General features: G+C 36.1%; 2 protein-coding genes across 3 annotated transcripts; both read right to left on the bottom strand.

Moving 5' to 3' along the window:
• Positions 1-7,652: 7,652 nt before the first annotated feature.
• On the bottom strand, positions 7,653-16,375 carry LOC149713079 (sodium-dependent multivitamin transporter-like). Of its 2 annotated transcripts, none has more exons than XM_089845796.1 (13): positions 15,245-15,327; positions 14,438-14,797; positions 12,560-12,625; positions 12,381-12,500; positions 11,687-11,838; positions 11,487-11,627; positions 10,176-10,311; positions 9,581-9,788; positions 9,353-9,507; positions 9,111-9,298; positions 8,945-9,045; positions 8,145-8,220; positions 7,653-8,081 (listed from the first exon to the last, which is right to left on the bottom strand). In XM_089845796.1, the coding sequence occupies exons 2-13, from the start codon at positions 14,762-14,764 to the stop codon at positions 8,015-8,017; spliced, it is 1,737 nt and encodes a 578-aa protein (XP_089701922.1). In that variant the 5' UTR covers positions 14,765-14,797; positions 15,245-15,327; the 3' UTR covers positions 7,653-8,014. The 2 variants fall into 2 exon arrangements, with proteins under 2 accessions (XP_089701922.1, XP_089701931.1); XM_089845805.1 differs by lacking the exon at positions 15,245-15,327 and adding an exon at positions 15,367-16,375 and having other exon boundaries at positions 7,655-8,081; positions 14,438-14,696.
• Positions 16,376-16,468: 93 nt separating this feature from the next.
• Positions 16,469-20,282, bottom strand: LOC149713078 (uncharacterized). The gene is made up of 2 exons (XM_089845705.1): positions 20,158-20,282; positions 16,469-19,959 (listed from the first exon to the last, which is right to left on the bottom strand). Exon 2 carries the CDS (start codon positions 19,940-19,942, stop codon positions 18,134-18,136), a length of 1,809 nt encoding a protein of 602 aa, XP_089701831.1. The 5' UTR covers positions 19,943-19,959; positions 20,158-20,282; the 3' UTR covers positions 16,469-18,133.
• Between the last annotated feature and the right edge of the window lie 594 nt (positions 20,283-20,876).

The following is a 20,876-nucleotide window of genomic DNA, read 5'->3' as shown; positions in this document are numbered from 1 at the left end:
GTGACCAGCTTCGTCTTATTTTAATGCGATGAATGCTTTCCTAACACAGAAATGAGTTTTTTCTTTAAATCCATTGGTTCTGTTAAAGAATCGTTTCAATGCCTTCCCTACTTCGCACCCGTTTTTGATTGCGACGACGCAAATATTATTCGGAACAAATCAATCAAACGGAAATGATATTTATTCTGTTATGGACAAATGGGTCGAAAATTATAATTGATCTTTGATTAATGTAGATAGTTGTGGTTCTCTGTGGTCTGACTCTGCTTGTTTACATGGCGGGGAAACTGAGCTCCAACTACGGAAAAATGAAATCTTTTTTTTCGCCCATGTTTTTGTTGCAATGCCTTCTGGGAACGAGTAAAAATTTAAAAGAAATTCTTAGTCTGTTTTAAAATTTTAACCTTATCCTTTCTTTAGGTCCCCAAAGCTTGAAGTGCGCGGGAGTTACTCGGTTTCTTTCTGTCGTGTGAAGTCTAGCTTCTTTCGTAGTATTGGTGTTCGTATCTTCGGAAATGACATCGCAGTTTTCGAACAAATCGGGAGACCCTCCCTTTGATAACATAGACGATATATTTAACTTTCCGGATGCAGATCCTTTTTTGATGAAAGGATCCGCAACCTACAGTTTCATTCAGGTAATTTTAGAAAGTAATAGGATTTATGAACATTTAACGATTAGTGTCCTAGAGGATGGACTTCTGCAGCAGTGGCCTAGTTACATGAAAAATAGTTTTTGGGAAGACATGTCTCCTTCATTACTCTTCAAGGGTTTTAAGAAAGATAAAACAATATTGATTAGTTTTTTAAATTTTCGTTTTAGAAAAATGCATTGACTAACCCCGCCCTTGCGGATGTAACAAAGCGAGCTAACGCGAACCCGCATACGTGTTACCAAAAAATGAGCAATTTATTAAAAACAAGTTGGGAAAACCAAAATATTACCTCTCCGTGTCGAGAAGATTATATAACCTTAAGTATCCAATGAAAACGTCGACCTTTTTGCCCTCATCCTTTCCCGCGCTTTGCGCTTCCGCATTTCATCCTTACTCTCAACATTATCTTCTCCCATTTTACATACAAAAATCAAGTACTCACAAAATGAAGCGGCAAAAACCTGCTGGCTCTTTACAACCACTTAATTTGACTTAATATCCAATTTCCAACAACAATATATACCGGTAGTTTAATTGACAACCTACTAGCATCGAAATTCTCATTAAGAATGGCTCCCGCGGATAAAAAAGGCCAATTTTCAACTAGGTGGGCGTTATCTCATTAGATTTGAAAAATATCACTTGTCTTTTTTACCAATGCCTAACCGTTTGGATTTTTTTAAAGCAATCTTAGCACCAAAAAATATTTTTTGATACAAAATAAATGTTTTATATTCTTATTAAGAATAAAACAAGAGGATAAAAAAGGTCTGTCATCTCGTAATTTTTTAAGCTTTTATCATGATTAGTCTATACAACAGTAACAAGGAGTATAAACCTATTAGTGGAAGCAGTATTTTTTTTCCGAAACAGTCTCGCTTATGTTTATCCTTTCTAGACTTCGCTAAAAACGTATTACTCCTACGTAAAATATTAATAGACAGGCAAGGATTCATACCATTAAAGAAGGAGCGCAATATTATCCATATTTTCATTTCATATACAGAGAAAAGAAATTATTATGTTTCTGAGAGGAGCGTCCCAATTTTGTTGTTGTTTTGAAAAATATATCGCAATGCACGGGCCTTGATAGATATAGGAGGCAATGAATGAAATAATTCACAATGCACGCGCCTTGATAGATATAGGAGGCAATGAATGAAATATATCACAATGCACGGGCCTTGATAGATATAGGAGGCAATGAAGGAAATATATCGCATGCGCGGGCCTTCGTAGATAAAGGAGGCAATGATATTCTCTCTCTTTGCACGAGAGGTTTATCTTTAATATTTAAATAAATATAATTATTTTTAATTATTTTTAATTATTTTAATCTTCAATAATTAACATTAATAATAGTTAAATCGTTTAAAATAAAGTTATACCTATTATCATCTCAAAATTTGCTAATATTGACGTTTAAAGTGAAGGGTACCCCTCTTGCCCGCCTTCTTCAAATTTTGGGGTATATATACCATTCGTTTCCATTACAATAGTAAGGAAAAAGCGCAATTGCGAAAACCTTTGGTGGCGATCCCACCTTAGGGAGGCTAGACGTTTCTCGTAACCCTAGCTGATCGCCGCGTATATCCTTAAACCAAACGATGATAATGGAGTAGAAGCCAATGATACAGATTGGTGTCTATGTGGAATAGACGGAAAACCAGTGGATGGTGGTGTGTTAGTAGCCAGTGTAAGTGCAGACTGGTGTCAATGTGGGATTGACAAAGAACAGAAGATGGTGGTGATTAGAAGCCAGTATGTACAGACTGATGTCCGTGTGGGATGGACAAAGACCAGAAGATGGTGGTGTGTGAACTCAAATAGAGGAGCCATTTCCGTGACTGTGAAAGCAGTTCGGAAATGGCGAACACGTTTGCTCCGATTTGGAAACTGCGAACGCGGTCACGTGGGTGTAACAACGGACAGACAGACACACACACAGACAGACAGACAGACAGACAGACACGGCCGTTACAGAACCTCTCCTGGACTACGTCACACGGAGAGGTAAAAAGACAATATTCATGAGAGAATTGAAAATAGAGAAATTCATCATCTATTCTGAACACTTTCTGTGGAATGTAATCAAAGCCAGATACGCCAAGACAGTAAAGTGTAAAATGAAATTAAGCAAACCAATAATAACAGCCTACAGGGCGATCTATTTAAGCAGAAATATTTCTCAAACCCTGATTGAGACAATCAACAAAAGGTTAGTTTCCCCTTTAAAGTTATGCGTTATTATGGTGGAGTTAAATTTATTATTTGTCAGATTGCGCCAGCTGACTGAGGGTGATTGCTTTGAGGATCTGAACCCATCTCTCAAAGTTAAATCACATCCTTGTCAGACAGTCGAATCTCCTGATGCTTTCGTCATAATCAACTTGAAAGCTTTTACGGCCATTTTTCGCGTCTGTATCCTAGGCTTCTCCGCCTCCCTCGTCGCTCTCTTTCTCGAAATATACGTGAACACGTTGAAAGTTCACATGTTTACACCTCAGGAGTGAATCCTTGAGACACTGCCTTACTACAATCACATCAACGCGTTTTGATGCGTTGCATAGCGTACGCCTTTGAAAATCACACCAAAGCTATTATAATTAAAGTAAATTAAAAGTAAGTAAATAGTAATTAGTAAGCTTTAATGGTAAACGCAAAGAAATATATATCCACATTTTGATAGTTAACATACATAATCGTTTATCGTGCCTATTAACCAATGCTATATATTTAACACTTACGACGATTCATGAGTGAATCTTTGACAAATTTGCCGTAACTCTAGATAGTAAATGCAAAGAAAAATCACATTGAAAGATACATTGCCTTTTAGACAAGTTCGAAAAAAATACAACATTTCCCAATTCAAATAACACCGAAAATTCCAAGTATTTCAAATTCATCGATGATTGTATCAATTAGTATATTTTATAACGTGCTTTGTTTTGTTTCTTGGATAAAAGTATTTATTCCGCAAAAAACCCTTTTAGTAATAATCAATTATTTTATATTAATTGGTTATGTGTAACTTCTATAGAACTTTGAGAAAATTGTTTTCGACACGCCACAATGTTGACTCATGCCATAAGTTATATGACAGTAACGATCTAATGCGAAAGCGCGGCATTTGAAGTCCGAAAACGCTCATATAATAGTTTTGTTTGTATTTGGTTGCGAGGATAGATCCCTTCAAAAGGGATTCAACCTATGTCAAATAAACTTAGTGCCGTTACCAATAGTGCGCCTCAACTTGAGCACGAACCCAATTAGCTGTGTCTATAAAACAGTGGGTTTCGCTCCTTCATATTCTGTTAAGATTGCATTGATAAATTGAAAGGTCGACACAAGTATTATTTAATGGACGTCGAAAAAAAAAAAGCGTGTGAAACTTTGTTTTTCCCCGCTTCTAACCGTGAGCGTATAACGATTTCTGCACTTTTTACCGAGCGGTTTCTTACTGAACCATTACATTCCTAAACATGGGATAGCATTTCGAGTCGCTCTCAAGACTTATATTGGTAATAGACATTTTTCTTATACATATATGTTATCCGAGCCAAGAACGAACTCGGGTCGTGAACATTCATATCCAGTGGTAATCACGGCATTCACCAAAAAAAAATTACCGGAATTCATTGGAAATCAAACAGAAATCACAAGTAATCTGTGGCAATTACGGGAAGTCAAAGTAAGGATTATCGAAATCACCTAAAATAGTCCTAATCACGGAAATCTAGGGATTCATTCGGTAATAAACGGAATTCACATAAAAATTCACAAATCAGAAATCGGTCATACAAATTTTGGCTAATGACTAGCCACTCGAATTTAGTATCTACATGTGCTAATTAAGTAATTTTTTCAATTGTTAATTACAAAAAATATGTCTGAAAAGATATTGTAAAGTAAATTGGTTTTACTCAATAGAGATTTTACCTTCTTACTGGAAACAAACCCGTGTGTTATTCACGGAAATTAAAAAAAGTATTACATGAGGCTCACATATTCGTTTGTCATTAACTAGTATAAATTTCCATTTTCGCGATGGCACTAAAAAGTGATCACGTAGCGATGCAATATTACATAATGGCTCAAATTATATTTTATAGAGGGTTAAAATTAATGAATAAGTAAATTTCCATTTAACGGTTTATTTTATTGCAAAAATTCTCCCTTGCTTGCGCTAGTTGCAGCCCGAAATTTAGGCGCGGCTTTATGTTGTCGACAATTAATAGGCTAACGTTACCTATTAATACAGGAGCCTAATTTTCGATAATTGGACGCAGTTTGTTTAATTCTATCAAAGCTGAATATCATTGAAATAAAAGTAAGTCTATCTTGAAGTAGAAGAATCGATAAAAAATCACTTGATTTTCTACTTCACCCTCCCTTTAATGAATAGAGAATTACCGAAATTCCAATGATTTGTTTAACGAAATCTTTTATAAAAAATTTAAAACTATCTGTTTCATTGTTCTCCCTTTAATAAATAACTCTGGTCAATGCTTTTTTTTTCAAATTTACGTAACATACTAAAAGCAGTCAAATTATAAATTGGATTTAGTTTACTGTTTTCAAACTAGTATCTTTTGACATGAAAATGTTGATGAATATGCTCTTAAAATTATGTTATCTTTAAACTGAATCACGTGTGAACTTTATTTGCCGAATCAAAATTCCGCAAACGACCTAGTAGTCTAGTGCGACGAATAAAAGTTTAATCGTGATTACTTAAATATAAGAAATAGTGAGATGAAATTAATTGGTGATTAAAGTTGGAAAACAAAAATCTAAAAAAAATTGGTCAAAATATCTAGGTAAATTAAACGTAATAAATGCTACGCCTAATTTTCAGTAGAAGTGGTTAATTTTTACCTCATCTGAAAATGCAAAAGTCAAGTTGTAGGGATGGCTCGAGTTAAATAATTCTTCCATTCGGTTTTTCAGGTTCGCATTAGTTTTTCCTGGATGGGCCAAAAGGCAACGAAAATCGGACAGTTTTAAATTTCTGGCGTGCACACTCTATGGTATAAACTCAAGTGGGGTTTCAAGCATTTCGCCGCTTTAGAACTAAAATCGACTCATAGCTTCTAATCAGGCTATTCTTCGCAAGTATTATTACTACAATACAGAACATTTCTATTTTAAATGTGGAAAGTTATTTCTTTGTTTATATTTGATGTTATGAAAACCAGAAACAAAAGATATATTAAAAAGCTCTGCTCTGACAATGAGGTCCTCAGCCAATCGCCAACACATATATTTGACCCTGCCAACAGCAGGAACCAATTAAATTGTACGAGAAGGGTGGAGCTAAAACGGTTGGCTTAGCAAAAAAAAAAAAAAGAATATATTATTTATGTCTATCATTTCGTGGCATATACGGCCATTACGATAGAACGAAGCGGGATAGTAAACTATTTGTAGGGTGCATTCAAGGCCGGTCGACATGATAAACATCTCGCAAGATGCAAATAAACGCATACTGGAATTAAGCAGAATTTACAAATACATAATAAACTAATTTAACAAGTTTCTTTTAGTCGTTAAGAACTGCTAGAAATAAATAATTATGCTATGAGAAAGTTTGTCGTTAATTGCATCTTAATTATCAAATTGAAAAACTCATTATAATTATTTTTCTTAACTGAAGCGAGAGGGATTATATCCATGTTCAGGTTATAGGAGTCAAGCATGCTTAACCATATTCAGACGTGTAGATATCACTTTATCCAATCCCAAAATTTATTTCGAAACAAATATAGCCTGGCTTAATGGAACGAAAATATTAAAACAAAAACATCAAACAAAAGATAATGGACTTTTTGAAACTATTACCACGCTTCATTACTTGGTTTGGTTTGTTTTGACATCCAACTTGTATCTTCATATTTTAAATCAGCATTTTCAATATGTATTCGTATCATTATAAGAAACAATTTCAAGTCGTACAAGCTGTATAAATATTTTCAGAAACTCTAAAACACTTTTAATCCTAAAATATATTTCGAAACAAATATAGCTTATAGCTTAGCAGAAGGAAACCATGAAAAAAAAGATAATGGACTTTTTAGCCATCCAACTCTTATTTTCATATTTTAAATTAGTGTTTTCGATAAACACTTTTAGCCATAAGTTAAACAATACTGTTTGGTATAAGTGAGACAATACGAACAGTTCTTAGCCACATCGTATCAAGTAACTGCTACGATGTTGCTATTAGTTTTTAACTGACCTTCGTCTTAGTAGTAGTGCCACAGTACCGACTTTTATAACAATACAAAACCATAAATGTCTCCTATAAATATTTAACATGTTGTAAATTGTTTCGTCCAATCGGTTTTCGTATGATATCACCCAAAGTTGCAGAGCTTGCAAATTATCTAGGCTATTAGAATTAGCAGGGCCGCCTTAAGGCGTCATGGGGCCCAGGGCTAATTATTTCAGCAACATAAAAAAAATTCAGCTGTAAAAGACTCGAGACAGCCTATTATATTAAAAAGGCAATTTCATGTCGTCAAAAATATACAAATTCCAGGAAAATTGTCCATGTTCTTTCAATACAGTAGCGATAAGCTTAAAACATTTTCTTTCTAGTCTTTTCATGAGTTCTGATTCTCTTTGATTGTCACGCTCTTCTGGCTCATCCTGAGATACGTTACGCTTTTGGTGTAAATGAGAATCCGATGATGTTGTCCCCAATTTTGTTGTTAAAAATTAGGTTAATTTCGTTATTTTCGAAGAATTTTCCATCCTTTCAAGCGCCTTTTTTCTCTTTGTAGCTTAACTTTCTAATTTGCGACTCATAGTTTTTACTCGTCTGAAACCCACTGACCCATGCGATGATTAAGGATATTTTGAAGTTTGAAAAATATAGGCCTGAAAAGTCCATGAGTGCTCAAACTAAAACCGACTCATTTAAGAGAGCAAAGTTCATAGCTCCAGTTTGCCCTATCACTCACATTTACATCGCTGCATAGCGTTTGAGGGACAATGCGTGACGTTATCAGTTAGCGTTAGGAAAGGTAAACAAGAAACGTCGATTAGTGTGGTTTATTGAAAATTCAAAATGAGTGTATAAATAATTTAGTTTGGTAGTCAGATTGTACTTGTTAATATTATTTATATATTTTGTATGTGAATATTTTTACGAATCAGGCCTAATGCGCTCTATTTGACTAACATTTTTTTTATTGAGGTGTCTTTCAGGATCTCAGTGAATAAATTCACCCTTTTAGAAGTGCGGAGTAAGAATAATTTTTTTGTAGAGTAATATATTTTTGTTTGATTAGTGCGGTTGGAAAACCGAAAGAGTTTTACAGTATATAAACAATTGTGTCCAAATTGAACAATCACGCTTCTATTACACATTTTTCATGACATTTTATAAGCTCAAACTCTTTCAATTCGCATTTCATTCTGTAAAGTAAACCAATGAATATTCGAGAAGAAATCCATCAGTTAATTCCAAATTCGACAAACCTTTCAACCATTTCTTTTTCTGATTTGGTTAACACTAATGGACTTAATAACCTGATATCAACTTCTTCATCGGAACCTTTAATTAAAATAGGTTTTAATGATATAGGTTAAGTTTTCTGGACGAAACCTGGTTTTCATGGAGCCGAAGTTGTGAAGAAAATTCCCTTTCGCTAAGGCAAGAGATTTTCCCATGACCGATATTAGCGCATAGAAGTACAGAAATCCGCAACAGAACATATGCCCTGAATGCTTCTGGTCAGCATAGAGCCATTTCAAAGTTCGCCGTGTAATTGTGCTTAACTATCATGTTTTCTAAAGACGGAAACTTTCATTTGTGGATCCAGAAACGTTAGATATGGCTCGAAACATAAAGACTTTGGTGATGTGGTAACATATAAGCCCTTTCTATCCTCTTTGGACCCCGTCTTAACCCTATATCAAGCAGACGATGCTGTGCCCCTCCTTTTAAAAAGGGTCTATTGGCGTCTAGTTAATTTATTACTATCCACTAGTTAAACTTGTCTGAGAGTTACATAAATAAATATGTTTCCTCACTTTTCTATAGCGTCTTCTCTGTCTTAAATAAGTAAAGTCACATTGCATGTCAATGCGTCTTATATTTTCTTAAAGCTACAAATTAATGTTTCAACTCCAAAAGCCTCTTGCATTGGTGTCAATCAAGGCCAATCATTGATTGCGAAAAGTATTGGCTACTAAACATTAGAGCTCTTACCTGACCGCACGAAAAGCGACTTTCGCCTTGATTTTTGCTCCATGAAAACCAGCCTGCATGATCTTACCAAATATCCGTGTTAAAACGACTATCAACAGGCATGCCAATATAGACGACATAACTGGAAACCAAAGTGCACCAATTCCATAAATTGACGGTTCTCTTTCTCTGTGGGAACAAGGAATCTTGAAGTCAGTACGAAGCCTACGACGGTAGTTTCAAATTGCACTTACTCATTATGAGGCAGGTTTTGTGAAGAATTTCTTTTGGATAAAATCTCAAATCTGGTACTATTTTTAAATTCTAAGCATTCTTGTCCTTTTGTGTGCATAAACTGAGGTCGATGAGCATAGTGCAAATAAGACCCGGCGCTTAGCCATAAGCTGAATGCGAGGCTCACCATAATTGTGAATTTACAGGCCTTTATGTAATGATTACTTCAAATTACAAAAAAAAATTGGGAAATGTATTTTACCTTTAAATTAATTTTTCGAGAGAAGAAACCCATGCATAAAACTGCTCCAGCTGGTCCCGCGAAAGCACCCATTATTAACATCGTAATTTGAAGTATGCCACCAATATATGGAACAACAAGTGATAACATAATAGTCAATAAGCCATAAACTCCGGCTAAATACGTGAAAGAATTAACAACTGAATTAGCGCAAGCTCTTTTGAGGCTAGGTGAAATTAGCAATCGTACTCAAAACTTTACACAGCAACACCCGCGCCTCCTCATCATTTTTCAAACTGGGTTTTAAAGGCAGAATGAAGTCTTCCAACGTATTGCCCGCCAAGGCGTTTATAATTGAAGAAACGGTGCTCAGAGCGGCGCTGATTAATCCCGCTAATAGGAACCCCAATAATCCGGGGTAACCTTTCAACAGTTTTGCCGAAATGTAGACGACAATCTGAAGAACAAAAATTTCGTTACAAAAGATTGTTTGAAAAGTTGGGGTAAAATGCAGTCTAGTGTTTGATCACCTTTATTTCCTAAGACGGAACATCCTGTATATGGCTCCAAAGACGTCAGATATGACTTTGAACAAAGGACCTTGATGGACTGGTAACTAAGAAGCTCTTCTTGAATTCTTTGGATCCACATACCGGATGATTCGTCTTAGCCCTGTATCAAGCACTCCCTCCTTTTCAAAGAGGTCTATTACAGCACAGCTAATTTCAGAAAATAAATGCGCGCCGGTGCAACCGTTTACTGAAAACTCACATGGCGTAGCTGTCGCTAATTTAAAACTAAATTTCTATTTATTTTTATTTGTTAAATTCGATAATTGACAAACTTGTTCCGGGAGGTGAACTCCCGAGTTTGGGTCTTGCATCGGATTGCAGTTCGACGTAGCGGCAAAAATGGCCACACTCATTAAAATGACCAATATGGTGAGCAATGAAAATAATAGTTGGCCCAGCAAATACGAACTAAAATTAAAACCAAAAGAATCTGACTTAAATAATGTGTATGCGCATCATAGCGTTAAGTACCTATGTTTTAATAGGATATGGAGGGCCAACTTCCTACCTGGTCTGTCGGCCTGCAGCCTATTCTCACTATTCAAAGCGTTTCTCCTCAAAATGATTTTAAATTATAACGAACACTATCATTATGATATCCTCTTTTCATCACAGAGGAGGGGCTGGTACTGAAATTTTCTCCCCCAAATCTGCCTATACAAGAGGGCGTTTAGTATTAGTCTATCCTTGACATGTGACATTTGGTTAAACTTAATGCACGATTGCTTCAAAATCTCGACAAACCGTCCTGGTTTTCTTTCAAAACGTAACAACACCGGTTGTGTAAAGAGTGGGCAATTATAGCCTGGTCAGGGCAAAACAGGGGTCGGAGGTATTTTTCGGCTAGACTAAGGGAAGAAAACACCATGACAAGAAGAGAGGTTTATACTAGTATAAATGTCACCCACGAGAGTACTAGCTCACACCCAGACATAACGTGTTTCTTAGTCTCGAGGAACTTTGAGAATAAAAATCTCTCGCGGATTTTTCTTTCAAGAGTTGTAAAAGAAAACGGGAAAGGATGTTACCAGGAATGTATGGAGGGGTTGGAATGGCTAAGGTCAAATCCTAATCGGCTTGAAATGATCTTGGAAACAACTGGCGTGACTTAATTTACGCTAGTGACGTCATAGCCTGACGTGAAAATCGTATTTACCACTTAAATTATTTTCATTCATTCATTGGCTGCCAAAAAAACTTGTTTGCTATAATTCTCCACCCTCTACTCTAAGTCCTCTGCCTAGGCTGAGAGAATCGAATATGAACGCGCGAACGGCGGCGAATCAGCGCGTTTAAATTTAAAAAATCTAAAAGGTCACTTCTGCTATGCCTTTTTTAACGAGTAATGACATTTTTTGCCTTCGGTAGACAGCTAAACAGACGTAGGGGAAGGAGCTACAACTATCAAAATAAAAAGGGAGGGTCTCGCCTTATGTTTCCACCATCAAGGGTACAACGAGAGCCCTCTTAGCCATTCCAGCCCCTCCATACATTCCTGATGTTACGCCGAACATCCTTAGATGGCTACTAAGAGGTTTGATATTCTATAGTAAGTAAAAGCCTTCTAGGGAAGAATCTCTTACTTTCTAGCTGTTTTATAATCCTTAAGGCATAGAAATCGTTGAGCAATCGATTGAGAACCAACAGAAAAGCAAAATGATAAAACAATTCCGTTGAAGAAGATATTCCAAACCGTGTAGTTATTATTCCAATCTTCAGTTACTCTAAATTGAAAGAAAAATAATTTTCTATTATTCCAGCAAGGTGTCTCATAAATGGTTACCGAAAATGTTGATGTAACTGTCCAGTGAAAGTGACGTCCCAAGCTTTTAGGAAACCAACGTCAACGAAAGCAAATACAGTGACTAAAATACCACTACCGAACATTAGGAGGCTTTGAAATAGATCGGTGTAAACAACAGCGCGAAATCCACCCTATAATATATCGAAAAATAGTCGATGTGTTAAATCAGAGTAAGATGAGACTAGAAGTAAAGAGCTCTAGCATTGGTAATAGATCCTGGCACTAGTGAACAAATTTGAGGATTTTATGCCGCTTCCATCGCGCCTACACTAGAGAGAAAAAAATTGCTCGAGTTCCAAAAACATTTCCTACCACCTTCCCCTCAACCTAAAGCCGCGGAACACGGACGCGGGCGCTTGAATCTAGTTCGGTCGTCTACCGCCACGAGCGTCTCACGTTTTGGAGGGAAAATTCCGAAACCGCTACCAGAGGGCCAACCGTTGGTGTGTTATCAAGAAAATTCACTTTCGCCAAGTGACGCATTTGGTTACCCGATACTTCTAGTCTCATCTTACTTCTGGTTAAATGAAGTTCTAAACGGTGTCCCTCCTCATTTCTCCCAGCCTCATTTGCTCAGATAGTTCGATTTCACCCAAAACCGTTTTATTTCAGCTTCAAACAAATATTTTCCCAACTACCGGCGGCCAAAGGCAATGTCAAAATTGAGACTTACAATAACGCAATATATGGAACACACGAATCCTGAAACGATAAGTATGATCCAATACGATATCCCTGTGACTGTCGTTATTGTGATTGCGGCGACGAACATGTAGCAACTACCTCGGATCAGCTGAATTTAAGAATTTGTTAATCAAAGGCAAAGCTAATTAAAATTTTCTTTAAACATACACTGACTAAATTGCAGATGAAAGAAAAAAATGTCCTTAAAGACTTGTCGAATCTTTTCTCGACATACTGTTCGGAAAGGTTGAAGGTATTTAAAAAGGTGCAGTTTATTTAAAATATCAATTTAAACAGTATTTCCCAAACGCTGTCTCGTAAGATTTCTAAACTATCGTGATCTTTTCAATGTTTAAATTTGGAGTCCAAAAATCGTTAATAGGATTCATACACAAATTTCACGAAATATATATTGATATATATCTAAAAAACTTTATGACACATGGTATCTACTATTTAAATATCACTGTGTCATAGTCTAGTTTAAGCTATAAAATCATTTCGTCGCACACATTTTGGTCAAATATAGCATTTGTTGAAAATAAAGCTATCTGAAATGTAAATAAAAATTCATCTGGAAAGATATGTCACATATTTATATTCGAGCAAAGACACGTCATATAATTATAATCGAGCAAGACACACGTCATATAATTATAATCGAGCAAGAGACCCGTCATATATTTATAATCGAGCAAGAGACGCGTCATATATTTATAATCGAGCAAGAGACGCGTCATATATTTATAATCGAGCAAAAGACATGTCATATATTTATAATCGAGCAAAAGACGCGTCATATATTATAATCGAGGAAGAGTCGCGTCATATATTTATAGTCTAGCAAAAGACACGTCATATAATTATAATCGAGCAAGAGACGCGTCATATATTTATAATCGAGCAAGAGACGCGCCATATATTTATAATCGAGCAAGAGACACGTCATAATTTACAATCGAGCAAGAGAGACGTCATATATTTATAATCGAGCAAAAGACATGTCATATATTTATAATCGAGCAAAAGACGCGTCATATATTTATAATCGAGGAAGAGACGCGTCATATATTTATAATCTAGCAAAAGACACGTCATATAATTATAATCGAGCAAGAGACGCGTCATATATTTATAATCGAGCAAGAGACACGTCATAATTTACAATCGAGCAAGAGAGACGTCATATATTTATAATCGAGCAAAAGACATGTCATATATTTATAATCGAGCAAAAGACGCGTCATATATTTATAATCGAGGAAGAGACGCGTCATATATTTATAATCGAGGAAGAGACGCGTCATATATTTATAATCTAGCAAAAGACGCGTCATATAATTATAATCGAGCAAGAGACGCGTCATATATTTATAATCGAGCAAGAGACGCGCCATATATTTATAATCGAGCAAGAGACACATCATAATTTACAATCGAGCAAGAGAGACGTCATATATTTAAAATCGAGCAAAAGACGCGTCATATATTTATAATCGAGCAAAAGACACGTCATATATTTATAATCGAGCAAGAGACGCGTCATATATTTATAATCGAGCAAGAGACGCGTCATATATTTATAATCGAGCAAAAGACATGTCATATATTTATAATCGAACAAAAGACGCGTCATATATTTATAATCGAGCAAAAGACGCGTCATATATTTATAATCGAGCAAAAGACGCGTCATATATTTATAATCGAGCAAAAGACGCGTCTTATATTTATAATCGAGCAAAAGACGCGTCATATATTTATAATCGAGCAAAAGACGCGTCATATATTTATAATCGAGCAAAAGACGCGTCATATATTTATAATCGAGCAAAAGACGCGTCATATATTTATAATCGAGCAAAAGACGCGTCATATATTTATAATCGAGCAAAAGACGCGTCATATATTTATAATCGAGCAAAAGACGCGTCATATATTTATAATCGAGCAAAAGACGCGTCATATATTTATAATCGAGCAAAAGATATATCGCAACTTCAACGTAAAACTTTGGGAAACACTGATTATTAAGTGGTAGCTCACCTCATATACGCTGGTGTAAGACATATTATGAAACACTGGGATAAGCCAAAAGGCAACGGCCATTTGTCCAACTATTACACCGATAAAAAAGAAATAGACCTGAATTCCATTGACGTACGTTTCGCCGACCATCGTCGTAAAAGCATTAGCCGAAGTAATGGTTGCGAATGTCGAGAACGCTACAGGAATAATAGACATTTTCCGGTCCGCCAAGAGATAATCATCCACCGTTTTCTTGTCATTCTTTTTAGCGAATATGCTGATTAAAATACACAAAATTATAGATCCACCCGCAACTAAACTGTCCACGATCGCGTCGATATTCATCTCGATGGTCCAGAATCGATATGGGATATAAAACTAACGAAGGAAAGAGTCGGGTTAAATAATTCATAACTGATAAAAATGCTTGACTCGATATTTAATTATTCTCAAATTCGCGTGGTTATTTAGCGATTCGCTTTTAATCAACAAACACGTGTCCTTCGAAGACTCCATTCCTGTTTAGCAAACAAGGCTCGATGTGTACTAGAAATTTAATTGACCTATATGTTATCCCCAACCCAATATATTTTCGTCTGCTTGATGCGGAGTAAATTTTTCAATTGAAACGGCAGTTTTTGATAGATGGGTTCAAAATAATTAGATTGTGGTGCTCAGGTAGCCTTACTTGCTTTAAAAGGAATGGATATTCCAAGGGTTATGCCTGCGTCTAGCGTTTTTTTGTTAAATGCAAATTTGAGAATATTAAATAACAATTGTATAATTTTAGCAGTATTATATGGTTTCAGCAAAAGAAAATTTTACATCGAATATTTCCTTTAAACTATGCTATTTTCAAACCAATCGTTTAACTAGTTTAGTAGAAAGAATTCGAATTCCCTATGACTGAAAATGAGCTCGAAATAAGTTTTCCTTTTCAGCTTTACAGCTGTTTTAGTGTACATGTTGTTTTGTTTATCGAATCAGATCCTCTACAGTTGACTAGTTTTCAGTGGATTAAACTTGGTTGAGTGTTTGTACCTCGCATTGAATGTGTTGTAACATTTTTCCTCTTCATAGTTCAGTGAAATCAAGGCTCCCTAGATAAAATAACGGCTGGAGCGCGCTTAATTTTATTTTTGCACACGACATCTAGATGGCGTAGCAAAAAAATTACTCTATACGGAAAATTTTACGAGGGGTAAGCCACTGTGTAATAAAGTCTTTCTGAGGGTGTACGATAGGAAGCGTATTACGCGGTAGAACGCGGAAATACACTCGGAATTACTTTTTACAAATTTAAGTTTCAATATTAGAACGGATTGTAGGCATATCCAAAGAGGTAATACCGGGGAAATACGCTAGTGCCTGATCCCTCGAAAGACGGTCGGTGCAAAATATAGCATTCTGCAGCGCAATTTTTTGTTATCAACTTCGTAAAAAATCTTTTCAACTATCGACAGGAAAATAATTTCGGAATTATGAAATATCACTAAAAACTGGAAAAGTTGTGCGTATAGAGAAACGCAATTGCTGCTGAGTTGCCGTTTTAACCAGGAAAGTCGTATCATACGTGGGTGAAAGACTATATTGCTACTTAAAATAATATTAAAATGTTAGACTCAGTTAAAAGTTTAGATTTTATAGGTAAATGCTCTTCGTTTACTCCTGGTGGTGAACGCAACTAAATTTTCTAGTGAATTTTCAAAAATAAGTTTATATCGAAATATTACAGCATAATTTAAGAACTCCATATAATTCTAATAAAAAGGGGTACACTTCCTTCAAAATATTAGGTCCGTCATAAGCACAGAGTTGAAAAATTCGTATATTAAAGGAGAACCGTCACCAGAAAAAATTTGTTTAAAAACCATGAAAATATTTAGAGACACCAAAAAATGGTTGATCTCCAATTTTCATCAGAATACGATAAAAATTTAATTAGGTAATTAACAACGAAAGATACAGTTTCACCCCCCCCCCCAAAAGTTTAGTTAGACCGCCAGAAAGAACCTACGTGTAGCGCCATCTCTTTTGCGTCGAGTTTCATTCCCGGTTTTCCGCTGACAGTGATCTAATTTCTATCATTCTATGGCGGCGGTCTTGTGGTATTAGGCCTCGGCTAATTTTTTCAATTATCCGTTATCGCTAGTTAATTACCTTTTGATCGAGATTTATTTTGCGATGCCTTACAATAAACGATGCGCGATTCTTGGATGTTCAAGTTGTTTAACAGAAAAAACCAACATAATCCGAAAAATTTCCCTTGACAAATCCTGTAAGCCTTGGCTAGACCCGACGCGCAGTCGCGCAGTCGCGGGAGCTACGGTCTACCTCCTAGAAATGAGCGGAATTTACGAATTTACGATCAGCTGGCGTCGATAGTTACACTAAGTTCCCTAGAGAGGCGCTGCACGGGGGTTAAACCTAGAATCTTTAAAATCTGAGCGGCTATCCTATACAATTTGAACTTTTTGTAATAACATTTTAAATAAATTTTTAATAATTAAATCCTTTAAGGGGGATAATATTTGATATAAAATCTATCACCCTGTACAGAAAACACGAAAATTTTGATCCTGTTGACGGTGGTCCTTTAATAATAAAAAAAAAAAGCATTAGTAAATAAATGTAATTTCCAATTTGGTCACTTCTGCGCAAACGCAAGGCTTATAATGGGTCAAAATTCTAATTGTTTCACTATGCACTTTAGTATTAAAGTTATAAGAAGAATCGGCACAATCACTTCATTGTCCTTTACACAATCTCTTTAAACATAGACCACTAAACTCGCGCTACAAAAAATAATAACTATGAGTTACAAACTTTAGAAACTGGAAAAAAAAAACTTATTTTCAATCACTCATTAACATTTCAGGAGATTTAAACTAGTATTTTCTTAATCAAAAGAAATTTGGGCCAAAAAACGGGCTTTTTACCATAGGAGAGCATATTAAATCTGGACGGCTTGGAAAATAATTCATAACCCAATGACTCGAGGCTGCGTGATGGAGTGGGTCGTGCATTAAATGACATCCAAAACCATTTCCTGGCAACTCACAGACTTATTATTATTATTTATTTATTTTTTTGATATATCAGATAGTTTAAAAAATATAAGGCACTGGCTATGGACAAATGTCCACTTTAAAAATTAAATGCATGACGGTCTACTGGCCTTTTGGCCACTTAATTAAAAACATTCTAAGGTTAATTATTTTAAAAGCCGACTCCAAAGAAAAAAGAGTTCTAGCGAACTGAAAACTGAGCATCGAGACTAACAATGGAGCGACCGTGCCGATTTTCGAATCCCCGTTCTAGCTAACTGAAAGCCGTGCAATGTGGTTCTAGCGAACTGAAGATAAACAATAGAGAATTTCCTTCAGGGAAGGCACAAATTCGAGAGGAAATAAATTTAAAAGGATTTCTGTTGTTCATCTTCAGTTCGCTAGAACCACATTGCACGCCTTTCAGTTAGCCAGAACCCTTCCAACTTTTGACCCAGCGGGGATTTGAAAATTGGCACGGTATCGATGCTCGGTTTTCAGTTCGCTAGAACCCTTTTCGCTGGAAGTTGGCCTTTAAGCATCCATTGTCCAGTATTTTAATTAAAGTTCTCGGGCTCTACTGGCCACATGTCCAGTTTAAAAAAGTTAGTTATCAGCCTGTAGTGAACAGTCCCATGAACCTTTCCGTCTTAGCAAATTATAAAAATTAAATGACAGGTTTCAAATTAACTTTAAGAACTTCGTATAGGTAAGGTGGTTCTTTCACTCTGATATAATGACACTCGTGATAGTTTCCCAAATCTTCCAGTCTCTTTAAAATAATCGAACATTTTCTAGCACATATCAAATTAGGGTTGTGGTCAATCGCGTCACGCAAGTCTGAACCATTATTGCTGAAGTCATCCATTGAGTTTTTTATTTTCAAATTTAAATCTAAACTGGTAATTTCATCACTTGCTGGCAAAGCTTGAATATTTTCGATTTTTACTGTAACTGTGTTCTTTTCCACATTGGAATCATCATTACATGAATCTTGTGCGCAATTTTGAGGACACGTAGTTTCGTGTCTGTTCAATTCTTTAGATTCTCTGGTGAGATATCCGCAATTAAACTTGCACTTGAAACACCACATGCTGGATAAAGTCATTTGGACCGATTTTAAAAGGATTTTTTTGTTTGAGATGCTCGACTTTGTAATTTGTACTTTTGATTCCCTAACAAAACCATAACCTTTAGAGTAATTAATGAACGATCGATGCAAGGTTGAGTCACCAGACGGAACGCTTCTTAAAGTATTAATACTTTCGTCGGAATCAGAGTCATTGCCTGGTATTTGATCAAATTTTGAATGCCCTGGTTTGTCGTCATATTTGGTTTTTGCTCGCGTAACTCTCCCATGGGTCAAATTTGTACATGACGGTTCATCTGGATCAGACTCGGAATTCGGATGACTTGGCGTGTTTTTACTGGATAAAACCGAAGAATCTGAACTACATTTCGAAGTGCGTTTCTCGCTCTTTTCGTCTTTTTTTGGAATTTTCCGGTTTGAATTGGAGACTAACTTTCCTTTCCTACTTTTTGCACATCTATGCACTTTCTTACGTTCAGTTTTGGTATTGGCTATATTAGGTTTGTCCGGATGTTGTTTACATATATGAGATTTTAAAGGCCCCTTCCATTTCGACGCGTACTCGCAAAAATTACACTTGAATGGTTTCTCGTCACAATGAGTCACGACGTGTTTTTTCAAATTGCCCTTGTTTCGGCAAGTGTATTCGCAATGCACGCATTTGTACGGACGTTTCCCAGTGTGAATTAACATATGATATTTAATAGAAGCGTTACAATTTGTATGGAAATCGCATTGTTCGCACTTGAACCTCCTCTTCCCATCGTGAGTCAATAAATGGTACTTTAACTTGTTACTCTGTAAGAATCCCTTTTGGCAGATGTCACATTTGAATGGTTTGTCAGCGAGGTGCGTTTTTTCGTGGTGGTACAGTGTACTTTTCGTGGCAAATGCCATATGGCAATTTTCACACTTGTAGTCGAGTTTACCTTTATGAGTTTGCAAGTGCACGTTCAGATGGCCTTTTTGCCGGAAACTTGCCTTGCAAGTTTTACAAACGTACGGTTTCTCCCCAGTATGAATTGAAGTGTGCTGATTTAATAAATGATTAGTCGCGGCGACGTATTCGCACTCCTTGCATTTGAATCTCTTTTCCTCGTGACGTACTATAAGGTGGCTTTTCAACGCGCCTTTGGTGTAGAACCTTTTATCGCACTCGCTGCATTCGTACAGCCTTTCACCAGCGTGTTTTTGTTCGTGTCTTATCATTGACCGACGATGAATGCAAGTAAAGTCGCACTCGTCACATTCGAATTTTAGTGTTTTCGAATGTTGGTAAGAGTGAGTTTTAATACTATGTTTCCATTTTGTGGAAAAACTGCAGTGTTTGCATTGAAAGACTTCACATGTAACGCTGTTCTTACAAGTTTCCTTCGCAGACGGCATTTTGGGACACGAGTAACCTGAAATGGGAGATTTTAGTGAAAATTAACATAAAAACAAATGAAAATTAGCTGCTTAATGTTGATATTTATATTAAAATTTCAGAATATTTTCAAATTCTTCATATGACAGAAAAAAAAACAATTTCATGGTGATAGAGACAAAAAGCTGAAATAAAAGAATCAAAGAGGTATAAAAAAAACCATGCTCCTAGTTACCAAAATAATGATTACGGCTAGACTAGGCTGAGATTTTGGAGTGTGGTCTGAAAAACACGGGAGATATTTTCTGCCGGTATGGCATAAGGCATTCACTAAATTCCCGCCAACTTGGAATCTGTTGAAAATTTCCGAAAGTCAAAAATTCTATAATAGTACTTTTTCCACTATGCGTCGTCTGCTAGAAAACACCTTTTGGCTAGATTGACTAGACTTTCGACTTAGGCGGTAAAATAGACTGGGTGGTAAAATCCAAAAAGCCATTATTAAAGCTAAAAAACGACTTCATACTCTATCCTCGTCTAACGCAAGACCATTTAAATATGTTTAAAAATTACAAATCAAAGTAATTAAAAAGTTTATTATTTTAGACACTAGAAGGCAGGGGCGGAAAAAGGCACAGGACATTGGACATTGTCATGGAGCTTTGGGGAATGTATCAATCAGTATAAATATATTTAACTTAGCTAATCTTTGCTACCAGCCAACATTTTCTTACAGAATAAAGGCAGCACCCACACTTTGAATCCACAAGAGTGGACTGCCTAGTCTCCAAGTGTGTAATGAAATGTCTTATCCCTTCCATAGTACCACTGTTTCAGATAGCCTGACTCCACTGTCACTCCACAAAGCCTGCAGCTCTGCAGCATGGATTAACTAACGCTAGGGATTGTTCGTTCCCCCATAGATATGTTATATATATAGATATGTTTACAGTT

The sequence above is a fragment of the Phalangium opilio genome, unplaced genomic scaffold, assembly GCF_054372755.1.
Source record: "Phalangium opilio isolate 3A_F unplaced genomic scaffold, DU_Popi_V2 ptg000009l_1, whole genome shotgun sequence".
Classification (NCBI taxonomy): Eukaryota; Metazoa; Arthropoda; class Arachnida; order Opiliones; family Phalangiidae; genus Phalangium; species Phalangium opilio.
The sequence above is the reverse complement of the archived record's forward strand: the minus strand, read 5'-3'. Positions and strand labels throughout refer to the sequence as shown.